This window comes from Myotis davidii, unplaced genomic scaffold (assembly GCF_000327345.1).
Source record: "Myotis davidii unplaced genomic scaffold, ASM32734v1 scaffold97, whole genome shotgun sequence".
Classification (NCBI taxonomy): Eukaryota; Metazoa; Chordata; class Mammalia; order Chiroptera; family Vespertilionidae; genus Myotis; species Myotis davidii.
Window position 1 is genome coordinate 902,259 of NW_006289392.1, and position 12,479 is coordinate 914,737.

General features: G+C 39.9%; 1 protein-coding gene across 1 annotated transcript in view; it reads left to right on the forward strand.

The window, feature by feature from the left end:
- Positions 1 to 222: 222 nt before the first annotated feature.
- HTR3B (5-hydroxytryptamine receptor 3B) overlaps positions 223 to 12,479 on the forward strand; it is a 34,806-nt gene continuing 22,549 nt past the window's right edge. The window contains exons 1-3 of the mRNA XM_006761575.1: positions 223 to 268; positions 350 to 415; positions 4,551 to 4,749. Of these exons, the coding sequence (XP_006761638.1) occupies positions 223 to 268; positions 350 to 415; positions 4,551 to 4,749 (311 nt within the window). The remainder of the gene's footprint in view (positions 269 to 349; positions 416 to 4,550; positions 4,750 to 12,479) is intronic.

Sequence of the window (12,479 nt, forward strand, 5' to 3'; positions counted from 1 at the left end):
TTGGGTCTCAGTTATTAATGAGATTAGTGTCCTGAATGTCAGCGAGAGCACTGCCTTAGGTAAAGGCTGCCAAGGAAATCATATTAGTGTGGAACTTGCCGTCCTCAGGGGCTCCTCTTAGATTACATTATTCATTTAGAAACCTCCTGTCGGGGGAATGGCAGCGCTAGCCGTGATTGGATCCTGGAGTAGAACCGAGCGGGGAGGTTCAGGGCTATCGCGATGGCACCAGTTCCAAAACATTTCTGTGGCGCTGGCACTGCCTCTGGTTTCCATTCGGTGTTTGCAAAGTAGCAGCAGTAGGGACAGCAGCAGAGAGCAGCCCGGTGGAGAGGAGCCCGCTAGGCAGGACGAGTGCCGTTCCTGGCAAGTGCGATGGCTCCCCTGTGGCCCTTCATCCTGGTGGCTGCGTCAGGTGAGTCCTCTGGGGATTTAACAGGGCGGGCACTAACTCTAGAGACAATGTTTTCTACTTGTGCCATGTGACTACCTCATCTGTCACAGGCCGGTCCTGTGAAGCTCCTGCAGTTACAGACACGTGCACACACGGGGCCCCACGGCCAGGCGTTCCCACAGAGCGAGCGTGGCCTCTGGTGCCCTGTTTGCCGAATCTCTGCTGTCCTAGGACCCCTCTCTCTGCTGCAGTGTCCATGGAGCGTGTGGGGCATTCTTTCCCAGGTTTGCTTTTGTGTCTGAAGCGTACATTTTTATTATCCAAAATGGTCTTGGCATCATCATAAGCTTTCAGTAACCCAGAGAGAGAGGCCCTTGGAGGCATTGTGGCTACAGACGCCTGAAGACCATTTTGGTTTCAGGGGCTTCCATCCACCCACACAGTCTGTGCAGGCGAGTCAAAGATGCGCACTGTCAGCTCACATGTTTTGGGTGCATAATTCCTCTTAAGGTTAGGAAACAACTCCTCTTAGAAGCTAAGGTATTTTTTTCCCCAACATTTTGGAACTGAACATCCATGGTGCCAGTATTAACTCTACTGGATTAAGCCATTTTAGTTAGGACACAACTGATTCTTAGGAAACATGCACAAATAAAGAATTTATCTTTATGCTGCTATTTCCCAATATCCCCCTTTCTTGAGGGTTCTCCTAGAGCCCATAGCTGAATATCCATGCTTTAAAATATAACTGGAAGTGGAATGAGTCAATTATGGAGATGAGGAAGGAATTTGGTAGTCAAGAAGCTGGAAATGATTTTTTTATTCAGTGGAGAAAAAAAGTAGCCACTTATCATTAAAGTATAAAAATCCTGATTATTGAACTTAAAGGATAAAAGCCTATCTTAATTATAAAAATGAAAACAGAGGAAATTTCATTAAATGCCAAATGGGTTTCTTAGCAGAAAATAATTATGAGCATTAAACTAAGATAAAACAGAAAAATGAAGGTAAGAAAACAGAAGAAATTCTTCTTAACAACGTCTCTTCCTAATGTTTTGTATTATGCTTGATTTTTGTTCTAAATGTTGCAGACAAAGGTGTTTTAACAGTGTCTAGTAATCTGTGCTTGAACATAAATCCCACTGAGCACATTAGTTGCAGAAAAATCCACCCTCAGGAATTCTAACGGGTTAGTATCAAGAGGATTTGTAAATATGAGATCACTGAACCGGCCGCCGCTTCACGGCTTCGGCTGGAGGCGGTGTGCTGGGCAGGCAGATGAAGAGAGCCTGCTAGTTCCTGCGCCACTCCTCGCCAGCCAGGTGACCCTGGCGAGTCAGTCAATCTCTTAGAGATTCAGTTTTCCTGCAAGTTAACTATTTAGTTTGTATGTTCATGAAGATCAGACAAGACAGCATGGTGAACTGTAAGGTGCAACACAAACAGAAGCTACGATTGGCCTGAAAACACACTCGCAAAAAGTTACAAGGGGCTGTTTCTGCCCAACAGTGTACAACGCAAGGCATCCGTCTCTCTTTGCAAAGGTTACTCACCGTGGTGGCTAATATTTTCAGGAAGCTGGGCCACAGATCCATTGTGGTTAAATCCCAGCCTCTTTGCTTGCAAGCTGTATGACCGCAGGCGGTACTGACGTCATCAAGGCCATAGCCCTTCACCTGTAATAATCGTGACGCATGGGGCTGGAGAGTATGTATCTCACAGGCTGTGGCCAACGTTAAATGAGAGAATTCAGGGAAAGCGCCTTTAGCCTAGTGCCTGACATATGCAAATATTCAATCAGTATTAGGTGTTCCATGGAACCACACGCCTAAACCTCTATTTCCTTGTCACCCCTCAGATGTATGTATACCTTGCAGAATCCTAAAGGTGGTATACTCACTAAGCCAGAACAGCTCTTTTAATCAAAATGCAGAACACTGTAAGATAGGTGTGTGTCAGAGAAACTCATTCAAATAAGGAAAACAAAGGAATTATTCTACTGTATTCTTATCTTTAAAAAAAAAAAAACCCCTCTCTTCACCTAAAAGTGTTTCCTATCTCAGTTCCTATCACTTTCCCCTTCCCGCGATCTTGAGTGAGTTATTTGAAGCTTGTTGTTAGGAGGCAGTGCTGGGAGCACTCCGCTCGGGCGGGGTCTGCCAGGAGCGTCCATCAGTGTCTGTTGAAACATCACTTCACTGTGAGTCATTTGGCGCTCGTATGAATGTCACATTAGCTTCCAAGGGGCATAATTTACTGTTAATTAATGGTCACTTAGATCCTTAATCTCCCTCCTGTTATAGATCTTTCTCCTCAGGCAAATTTGCATCCATCATAGAAATGTAATTTATTATTTCTTCCCAGTTTAAACAAAGAACCCCTTCCTCTTGCAGTGTATGTAAGCCCGCTTCCTTTTGCTACTTCTGTTTCTCCTATCAACGCTCGTTTCTCTTTTGTTCCTAGTTCTGGCTTCCAGAATTTGCTCTTGTTACCCAAAGACCTTGACATGCTCTAGGAAGTATGTGTTTATCCAAGAGGGCCTGTCCATTGCTTCCTAGAAAAGACAGTAGCGGGGAGTCTGAGTCTTTGTGAGCAGAGGGTGTAGTGAATACACGCTCATTTCTCAGAACTGTTTTAATTCTGTCTCGGGCAGTTGCCTGTGTTGAAACATGTGATTTCAGTATTTCCCCAACTGGGACTGGAGCTGGGAGCTTCCGAGCGAGGTAAAAGTGAGGTCGCTCACAGCAGAGTTCGCAGGGAAAGCACCAGACCAGCTTGCCTCTGTGCTTCTGACTTCCGCCCCCTGGGGTACGCCAGCAAGAGATGGCTTCAGGTGGAGAGAGTCACAGCACATTCTTGGACAATCAGAGTTCACCAAACACCCTAAACATGATGCCTGATGCGAGCCACACACCTGGGTCTGCGTGCCTGAATAGCTCATGCCACTCCAGGCACCTCTCAGGTGAGCAGTTAGGGAGTTAATATTCTCATTAGGCTCCCAGTTTCGCGGGTAATGAAAGCGAATATTCCACTGCCCGCGAGGAGTCTGGAATTGCACCTCCAGCGTCGTCGTTAGCATTTTGGTCACAATGACATTGATAAATCATAGAAATTGCTGCCTGTGGCTACAAGTGACATGACATCATTCATAGAGAAATGGGTATAAACAGGATTGTCGTGCAGGGAGAAGATATCTCATTTACAGTTTCCTGCTGGTTCCTGCACACCTTCGGCAGCTCATCAAAATAGCCATCAAAACCACTGAGCGCCGGCGAATTCACAGGCAGGACACTACAGATAGGTTTCACTCACGCGCTGTGGCAGGAGGCACGCAATTTGCTTCAGTCCAATGACTTAGCGAGGCTTTGAATCCCCTGAGGGCTGGCAAAGCTTGTGAACAAAATACCTTTCTGCAATTCAGAGAAAACCCTCACAAATTTGTCACCTCCAATTGTTGATGCTCATTTCTCTTGCTTCTTTTCCCCTGGACTCCCCTCCCCCAACACCAGTCCCTTTTCCTCCACAAATCAAGATTCCTGGGCCATAGGAAATGGGTGCTCCCTGGAACTAGAGAGAATTTCCCCAAATGAAGATCTCATTTTCTGACAAGTGCATTTTATTTAAAGACAGACCGAGTGAGAAAAGTGATTTCTTTTTTAGGAGAAAGGAATTGGAATCTCGTTAATCCCCTTATTTAGAAATCCACACAGCTCTTTGGTCCATGTTTTTGCCTGGGTTTTCTATTTTAACTATTGAATTAAAAATGGAAAATCAAAAGAAAATCCTGAGGGGAAAGTTCAGTTTTGGCTAAGTGTACAGGAAGGTTATCTCATGTACAGGAAGAGGGAGTACAGGAGCAAGGAAAGGAATGGTCTCCAAGATGCACGATTACTTAGAACTGAAATTGTGGGTGCAGCTTGGCTTCCTTGAAGATGGAGTAGATTTATTTATCTTTGCAATGAGGTTTCTCTATTGGGCACAGAGGCCATCAGCTTACTGACATCAGCTGTTTAAAACCATCTGCCAAAAAAACTACCAGCCGGCTGGGGACTTAGGCTGATCGGGATGAGCTGAGGCTATATTCTGCTAGGAGTTTGGAATAGTCTGAACTCTCCTAAAGATGCTGCAACTTCACAATGATCGTTTTCTTGTTCAGGAATCCTAGCCATAGATACACCTCATCCCAGGAATTCTGCTCTGTACCATCTCACCAAGCAGCTACTGCAGAGGTATCAGAAGGACGTGAGACCAGTTCACGACTGGACGGAGGCCACCACTGTCTACCTAGACGTGTTTGTCCGTGCGGTCCTGGATGTGGTAAGGACCACCTACCCTTCCCTGTTCCTGCTGCCCCGGTGTGAAGGGACTTGCTGTTTTCACAGGAGCTTAGGAATATCGTTTTGTTCTTGAGACTCTTAGTTGAAATGGTAGGGGGGTTGTGCTAGGCGCAGGTTTGCAGTGAGCATGAGGTGGAATATTTATTAGGAAAATCATGCTTTCTAGCCCCCAACTTACACGTGAGGAGGCAGATAATCTAGTAATATGAATTTCACAGAATAAGATGTTTCAAGAATTCTGGCCATAGGTCTGGTGCATATTTTATGGGTATTGCTAAAACAAAGGATGGTAATAGGCATTCCAATCGCGCCCCCACCCCCTTCCCCAGCCATGGTTCACATTTCTTAGTGATAGTATTGCCTGAAAATTTAAAAAGAGAAAAAGGTGCTTTGGTATTGAGTGTATAAGGGGCTTTATACCTAAGGTTTTTTGCTAAGGCTGGTGGGGGAAGATTTGTTTATTAAAGCATGTTTTTCCTACCATATCTGAAAAATATGTGGGAATAAAATGAGAAAAAAATCATAGGAATAAATGATGGTCTTGATGATTATCCTTGCTTCCTCTTTCTCCTTTTTTTTTTAAAAAAAAACATATTTTTTATTGATTTCAGAGAGGAAGGGAGAGGGGGAGAGAGATAGAAACATCAATGATGAGTGAGAATCATTGATCAACTATCTCCTGCATGCCCCCTACTGGGCATGGAGCCTGCAACCCAGGCCTGTGCCCTGACAGGGAATTGAACCGTGGCCTCTTGGTTCATAGGTTGATGCTCAACCACTGAGCCACTCCAGCTTGGCTCTTTCTCCTTTTTCTTAATTACAAAGTCTTCAATACCAGTAGGTCCCAGATTTATTTTTCTCTTATTTTAATTTATGTTTTCAATACAGTTGACGTTCAATGTTAAATTATTTTCAAGTGTACAACATAGTGATTAGACATTCGGGTACCTTATGAAGTGATCCACCCTGATAAGTCTAGTGCCCCTCTGGCACCATACATTGATTTCTCTCATGAGCAGACTTTTATTGAGCTTGTTTTGTTAAAATAGTTTAATGATTTTTTTTTCCAATTTACTTCTCAAAACTATTTTTTTCTAATTGAAGTATAAGATACATATATTGAAATGCATAGATCTTAAGTGTACAATTCCATGAGGCTTGATAACTGTGTGCACCCATATAATCCATACCTATCAATTATCAAACATTTTCATCACCCCAGAAAGATCCCTCATTTCCTTCCCAGTCAATCCCCATTCCCTCCACCCATAGAAATAACCACTGTTCTGATTTCTTCAACATAGATTATTTTTACCATATTTAGAACATCATATGAATGAAATTTTATTCATCTATTGCAGTGGTTCTCAACCTTCCTAATGCTGTGACCCTTTCATACAGTTCCTCATGTTGTGGTGACCCCCAACCATAAAATTATTTTCGTTGCTACTTCATAACTGTAATTTTGCTACTGTTATGAATCGTGTTCTAAATATCTGATATGCAGGATGTATTTTCATTGTTACAAATTGAACATAATTAAAGTATAGTGATTCACCACAAAAACAATATGTAATTATATATGTGTTTTCCGATGGTCTTAGGTGATCCCTGTGAAAGGGTCGTTCAACCCCCAAAGGGGTCGCGACCCACAGGTTGAGAGCCGCTGATCTATTGTGTCTGGATTTTTCCTTGAGTGTAATGTTTTTGAGGTTTACTCATGTTGTTGTTGTTAAGCAGTATTTGGCTATGGCGATACCATGATTTATGTATGCAGTCTTCTGTTGATAAGCATTTGGGGTGTTTCCAGTTTTAGGATGTTATTAATGAAGCTGGTATGAACATTGCTGTGCACGTCTTTTGCGTTCATATGTTTTCGTTTCTCTTAGGTAAAACCTAGAAGTGGAATAACTGAGAACTGCCAGGCTGATTTACAAAATGGTCGTCATTTTACTCTCCGACCGGTCAGCGCTGAGAGTTCCCATTGCTCCACATCCTCACCAACATCTGATACTATCAACTTTTAACTTTTAGCTACTCTGGTAGGGTGTGGGGGTATATTATTGTGCTTTTACTTTACATTTCCTTGGCGGCTAATGATTTGGGGCTCTTTTTCATGTGCTTATTGGCTACTTACATAGCTTCTTTGTAAAGTATCTATTTAAGTATTTTCCTTATTTTTATTTGGCTATTGGTCTTTTTGTTATAGACTAGAGGCCTGGTACATGGATTCATGTACCAGTGGGGTCCTTTGGCCTCACATGGAAGGATCAGGTCACAACCAGCTCTCCGACATCCCCTGAGTGGTCCTGGATTGTGAGAGGGTGCAGGCCAGGCCGAGGGACTCCACCAGAGCGTGATGGGGGTTGGGGAGGGACTGCAGGAGGAGGGCTCCAGGACATGTCCAGCCATCACGCTCAGTCCGGATTGGCCAGACCTCAGCAGCAAGTAACCTACCATTTGGAGTGTCTGCCACGTAGTGGTCAGTGCATGTCATAGTGACTGGTCGAACGGTCAAACAGTTGGACACTTAGCATATTAGGCTTTTATTATGTAGGATTTATTGGATTGTTTACATATTCTGGACACAAGTTCTTTGTTATATTTGTACTGTGAATGTTTAGTCCTAGTCCGCAGCTCATTGACTCATCCTTAATGGGTCTTATGACAAACATAAATTTTCAATTTAGTGAAGTCTATTTCTATCAATTATTTATTTATGGTTAGTGCTTTCAGGTACCAAGAAACCTTTGTTACTCCAAGTTCACGAAAATATTTTCTTCCAGGAGGTGTATAGTTTTTAGCTCCTTAGATTTAGTTCTATGATCTATTGAGAATTAATTTTTGTGATGCTATGAGGTATGGGTCAAGGTTTTTGATGTTGTTTTTGTGGGGTGTTTTTGTTTTGTATTTCTCTCGAAATCAGATAATATAAGTCCTTGGATTTTGTTCTTTGTTTTTAAGATAGTTTGGCTCTTATGACCTTAGTATTTCTTCATACATTTTATAGTCTTCTTGTCTAACACACACTCTCTCTCTCTCTTTCCATGTATATATTTGTTGTTGTTGTTGTTAATAAGGGAAAGTTTATTTAGAAAGTCACAGAGGTAGGAAAGGTGAACCAGCTGGGCTGTGTGGCCTCAGGGAACAAGTTATAGAGGCAAAGGAAAGACCTTTGAAGCTTAAGAAAAAGAAGGCAGACAGAAGGAGCCTGGGGAAGGAGAAAGGTGTGGGTGTGCTTCAGAGAGAAGCCGCCATCCGTTTCTATTTAAACATTTAAAAACACACACACACCCTGCTTAGAGTTTGTTTAAAATGATGTGGGATCTACAGAGATATTTAAGGAAGAATTGATTTTTTTCCATTGATTTTTAAAGGAGGGGGAAAGACAAAGACACACACACACACACACACACACACACACACACACACACACACACACACACACACACACACACACACACACACACACACACACACACACACACACACACACACACACACACACACACAATGTGAGAGAGAGAGAGACATCGATTGGTTGCCTCCTGCAATCTTTCTAACCAGGGATTGAAGCCACAACTGGGGTATGTGCCCTGAGCAGAATCGAACTGCCACCTTGTGTGTATGGAACGATGTTCCAACCAACCAGCCTGGGCTATGATATTGCTTTTTTATTCTTTTAGTGTCCATGGTGATATTGTCTTTTACATTTCTCATATCAGTAATTTGTATTTTCTCTTATTTTTCTTTGGCCAGTATTTCCAAAGGTTTATCAATTTTTATTTAACTTTTTCATTGATATCTGCTCATATATTTTTTTCTTTTGCATTTAATTTTTCTTCATCTAGTTGTTTTTAAAGTAGAAACTTATTGATTTTGATCCTTTTTCTTTTCTAATTTTGCATTTAAAGTTATAATTTCCCCTCTAACCACTTCTTTTGTTGCATCTTACAAAATTTTGAAACATTTAGAACTGAGGTGTAAATTACACAAAGTGAAACTCATCTTTCTTAAGCAAATCTCTTCCTTCTATCCTCAGTCCCTGGAAGTGACTGAGCTGTTTTTCTCATTATAATGTTGCCTTTCCAGAATGCTGTATAAATTAAATCATACGGCATTTTCCACTTTGTTTTTGGCTTCTTTCACTTAGCATAATGCTGTTGAGATTCGTCCATGTTGTGTTGTTGCATATATCAACGGGAGTATTCCACTGTACAGATGTACTGCGATTTGTTTATCTATTTAACAGTTGTTGGATATGTGGGCTGCTTCCAACTTGTGCCTATTATGAATATAGCCACTATAAACATTTGCATATGTTTTCACTTCTGTTGGATAAATACTTAGGTATGGGATTGCTGCATTGTATAAGTCTATATTTAACTGCATAAAGGTCTGTTAACTGTTTTCCAAAGTGACTGCATCATTTTACAATCCACCTGCAGTGTATTAGAGTTTCAGTTCCTCACATGATGACCAGCACTTGATGTTGTCCGTCTTTTAACATTTTAGCCGTTCTAGTAGATTTGTAGTGGTGGTTCATGTGGTTTCTAACTTTCATTTGACTACAGACTAATGATATTGAGCATCTTTTTGTGAGCTAATTTGCCAATTGTGTGTTTTGGTGGGTAAAGTATTTGTTAAAATCTTTTACTCATTTTTAAAATAGGGTTGCTTATTATCTGATTGAGTTACAAGCATTGTTTATATGTACTTTGGGTCTATTTCTGTCCTGTATTCTGTACAACTGTTCAATATGTTCCTCCTTACACTAGTACACTGTCAATTACCGTAGCATTCCAGAAATCGTAAAATCAGGTAGTGTGTCTTCCAACCTTGTTCTTCTGTTTCAAAACTCTTTTGACTCTTCTACATCCTTTGTATTTCCATATAAACTTTAGAATCAATTCATCAATTTCTAGTGGAAAGAAACCTGATAGAATTGCTATTGGGATGACATTAAATCTACAGATCGATTTGAGGGGAATTGACATCTTAATAGTCTTCAGTCCATGAATACAGTGTCCTAGTACCTCTTCATTTGTTTAGTTCTTCTCTGATTTCTCCTAGTAATATTTTGTGGTTTTCAATGTTTTGTACACATTTGGTTAAGTTTATCCATAAGTAGTTTATATTTTTAATGCCATTATGAATGGTATTTTAAATGGAGTCTCCATTTGTTGCTAGCATACAGACAAAACAAAACAAAACAAAACAAAAAACCCCCCAACAATTGATTTGTACATTTTGGCTTTGGATCCTATGATCCTACCATCTCTTATTAGTTTCAGAGGCTTTTTTGGTAGATTCTTTCAGATTTTCTATTTAGAAGACCGTGTTGTCTGTGAATAGAGATAGTTTTACTTCTTTATTTCTGCTTTTTAAACCTTTCCTTTTATTATTGCCTGTTGCATTAGCTTGGACTTTCAATACAGTGCTGAATAAAAGGATATACTGTTCTATAAATATCAATTTAATAAATATGTTTGAAAGCATTGTTAAAGTCTCTTCTAACTTTTAAAAAATTTTTGTTGTTGTTCCATTAATTTTATGGTGAGGAACATTAAAATCTCCAGCTATAATTGTGGTTTGTCTACTGTCTGCTCGGTCCGTGGGTGCGTACATGTGTTCTTGACGAACAGACCCTTTGATCATTATGAAATACCCCTCTTCATCTCTGGTAATATTCTTTTTTCTTCAAGTTTTCTTACACTAACTTTTGCATGGTATATACAGGGATAGGCAAAATTAGGTTTACAGTTGTGAGTACATGAAGCACAGAGTTAATAAAGCTATTGCAATAATCCTAACCTGCATGTCTTTTTCCATATGAACAACTAAAAACCTACTTTTGCCCCACCGTGTACATTGCCATTCTTTTATTTTCAGTCTTCCTGTGTCATATTCGAAGTCATTTCTTGGTGACAGCATGTAGTGGGTCTTGATTTTTCCCCAACTTTTTATTTTGAAACAATTATAAATTTATAGGAAGTTGTAAATCAATTTACAGGGGGGTTTTGTGCATCCTTCACCCAATGTCTCCCAATATTAACATCTTGCATTAATATAGTACAGTGTCAATACTAGAAAAATAACATTTGTGCAATCCACAGAGCTCATTCAGGTTTCTCCAGTTTTACATGTATTCAAATTGGTGTGTGTGCTTCTGCGTAATTTTATCATAGTGTAGTCACCATCACCACCACTTCAAGCTATGCCGTCGCCACCACAGGGCTTCCTGGTACTGCTCCTTCCCAGCCCCAGCCCTTTCTCCTCCCAATCCTTAACCACTGGCAGCCAGTCAATATTTTCTCTCTTTAAAACTATATTTTCAAGACTATTATAATGGAACCACTCAGTATGTAACCTTCAAGACTGAGTTTGTTCATTCAGTCTAATTCCCTTACTGCTCTTCGAAGCTGTTGTGCATATCAATAGTTCATTCCTGTAACCAAGCAGAAGTCCAGGGTATTGCTTTTTTAAACCGTCAATCTATGCATTTTTATTGAAGTGTTTGATCCATTTACCAATGCCATCTTGTTATTTGTTTCCTAGTTATCCCATCTGTTTTGTTTTATGTTCTTCTTTTTCTCATATCCAACCTTATTTTAGGTAAATTAAAAATTTTTAATATTCAATTTTAGTTCTTCTATTGGTCTTTTAGTACTCTTCTTTATACTGTTTTATTTTCCAGTGTTGGCTTACAGAGTTCCAGATCCATTATTCACTTAATATAATGTACTTAGAATTAATGTTATTACATTTCACATAAAATGTACGAGTCTTACAGCAGTAAAATTCCATTTACCTGCTCCCCATCCTTGGTACTACTTTTGCCCTCAATTTTACATTTATGTACATAATATGCCTCACAATTCAGTGTTATTGTTTTAATGTACTTATCTTGGATTAAGTTAAAATAACAATAATTCCTCTTTAAATTATTTTAATGGAAGTGTTTTTTCTTTCTTTTCTTTAAATTTTATTTTTCAATTACAGCTTACATTCAATGTTATTTTGTATTAGTTTCAGGTGTAACAGCATAGTGGTTAGACAACCATATACTTTACAAAGCGGTCCTCCCAATATTTCAAATACCCACCTGACACCATACATAGTTATTACAGCATTAATGACTATATTCCCTACGCTGTACTCTTAAAACCCTGTAACTATTCCCTAACTACCAGTTTGTTCTTCTCAATCCCTTCACCTTTTTTACCTAGCCCCCCAACAGCCTTTCTCCACTTAGGCAACCATCAGTCTGTTCTCTATGAGTCTTTTTCTGTTCTGCTTGTTCGTTTATTTTCCTCTTTAGATTCCAAATAAGAGTGAAATCACATGGTATTTGTCTTTCTCTGTCTGACTTATTTCACTTAGCACAATGCCCTCTAGGTCAACCCGCTTGCTACTGATGGGCACTTAGGTTGCTTCCTTATCTTGGCTATTGTAAATAATACTACAATGAACATACGGCATATATTTGCATATATTCTTTCAAATTAGTGTTTGGGGCCTCTTTGGCTATATACCCAGGAGTGGAAACACTGGATCATAAGACAGTTCCATATTTAAGCTTTTGAGGAACCCATGGAGGTGGTTTCTATGTAAATATCTGACTGCTATGCTATGCATTACAGACTCTGATTTTCTGATTAAGAATTAGACAATGCAATTGATAAAAATAATTTGAAACTAAAAGTATAATGGATATGTTATAACAGGGCTTAAAGGATTATTTTTCT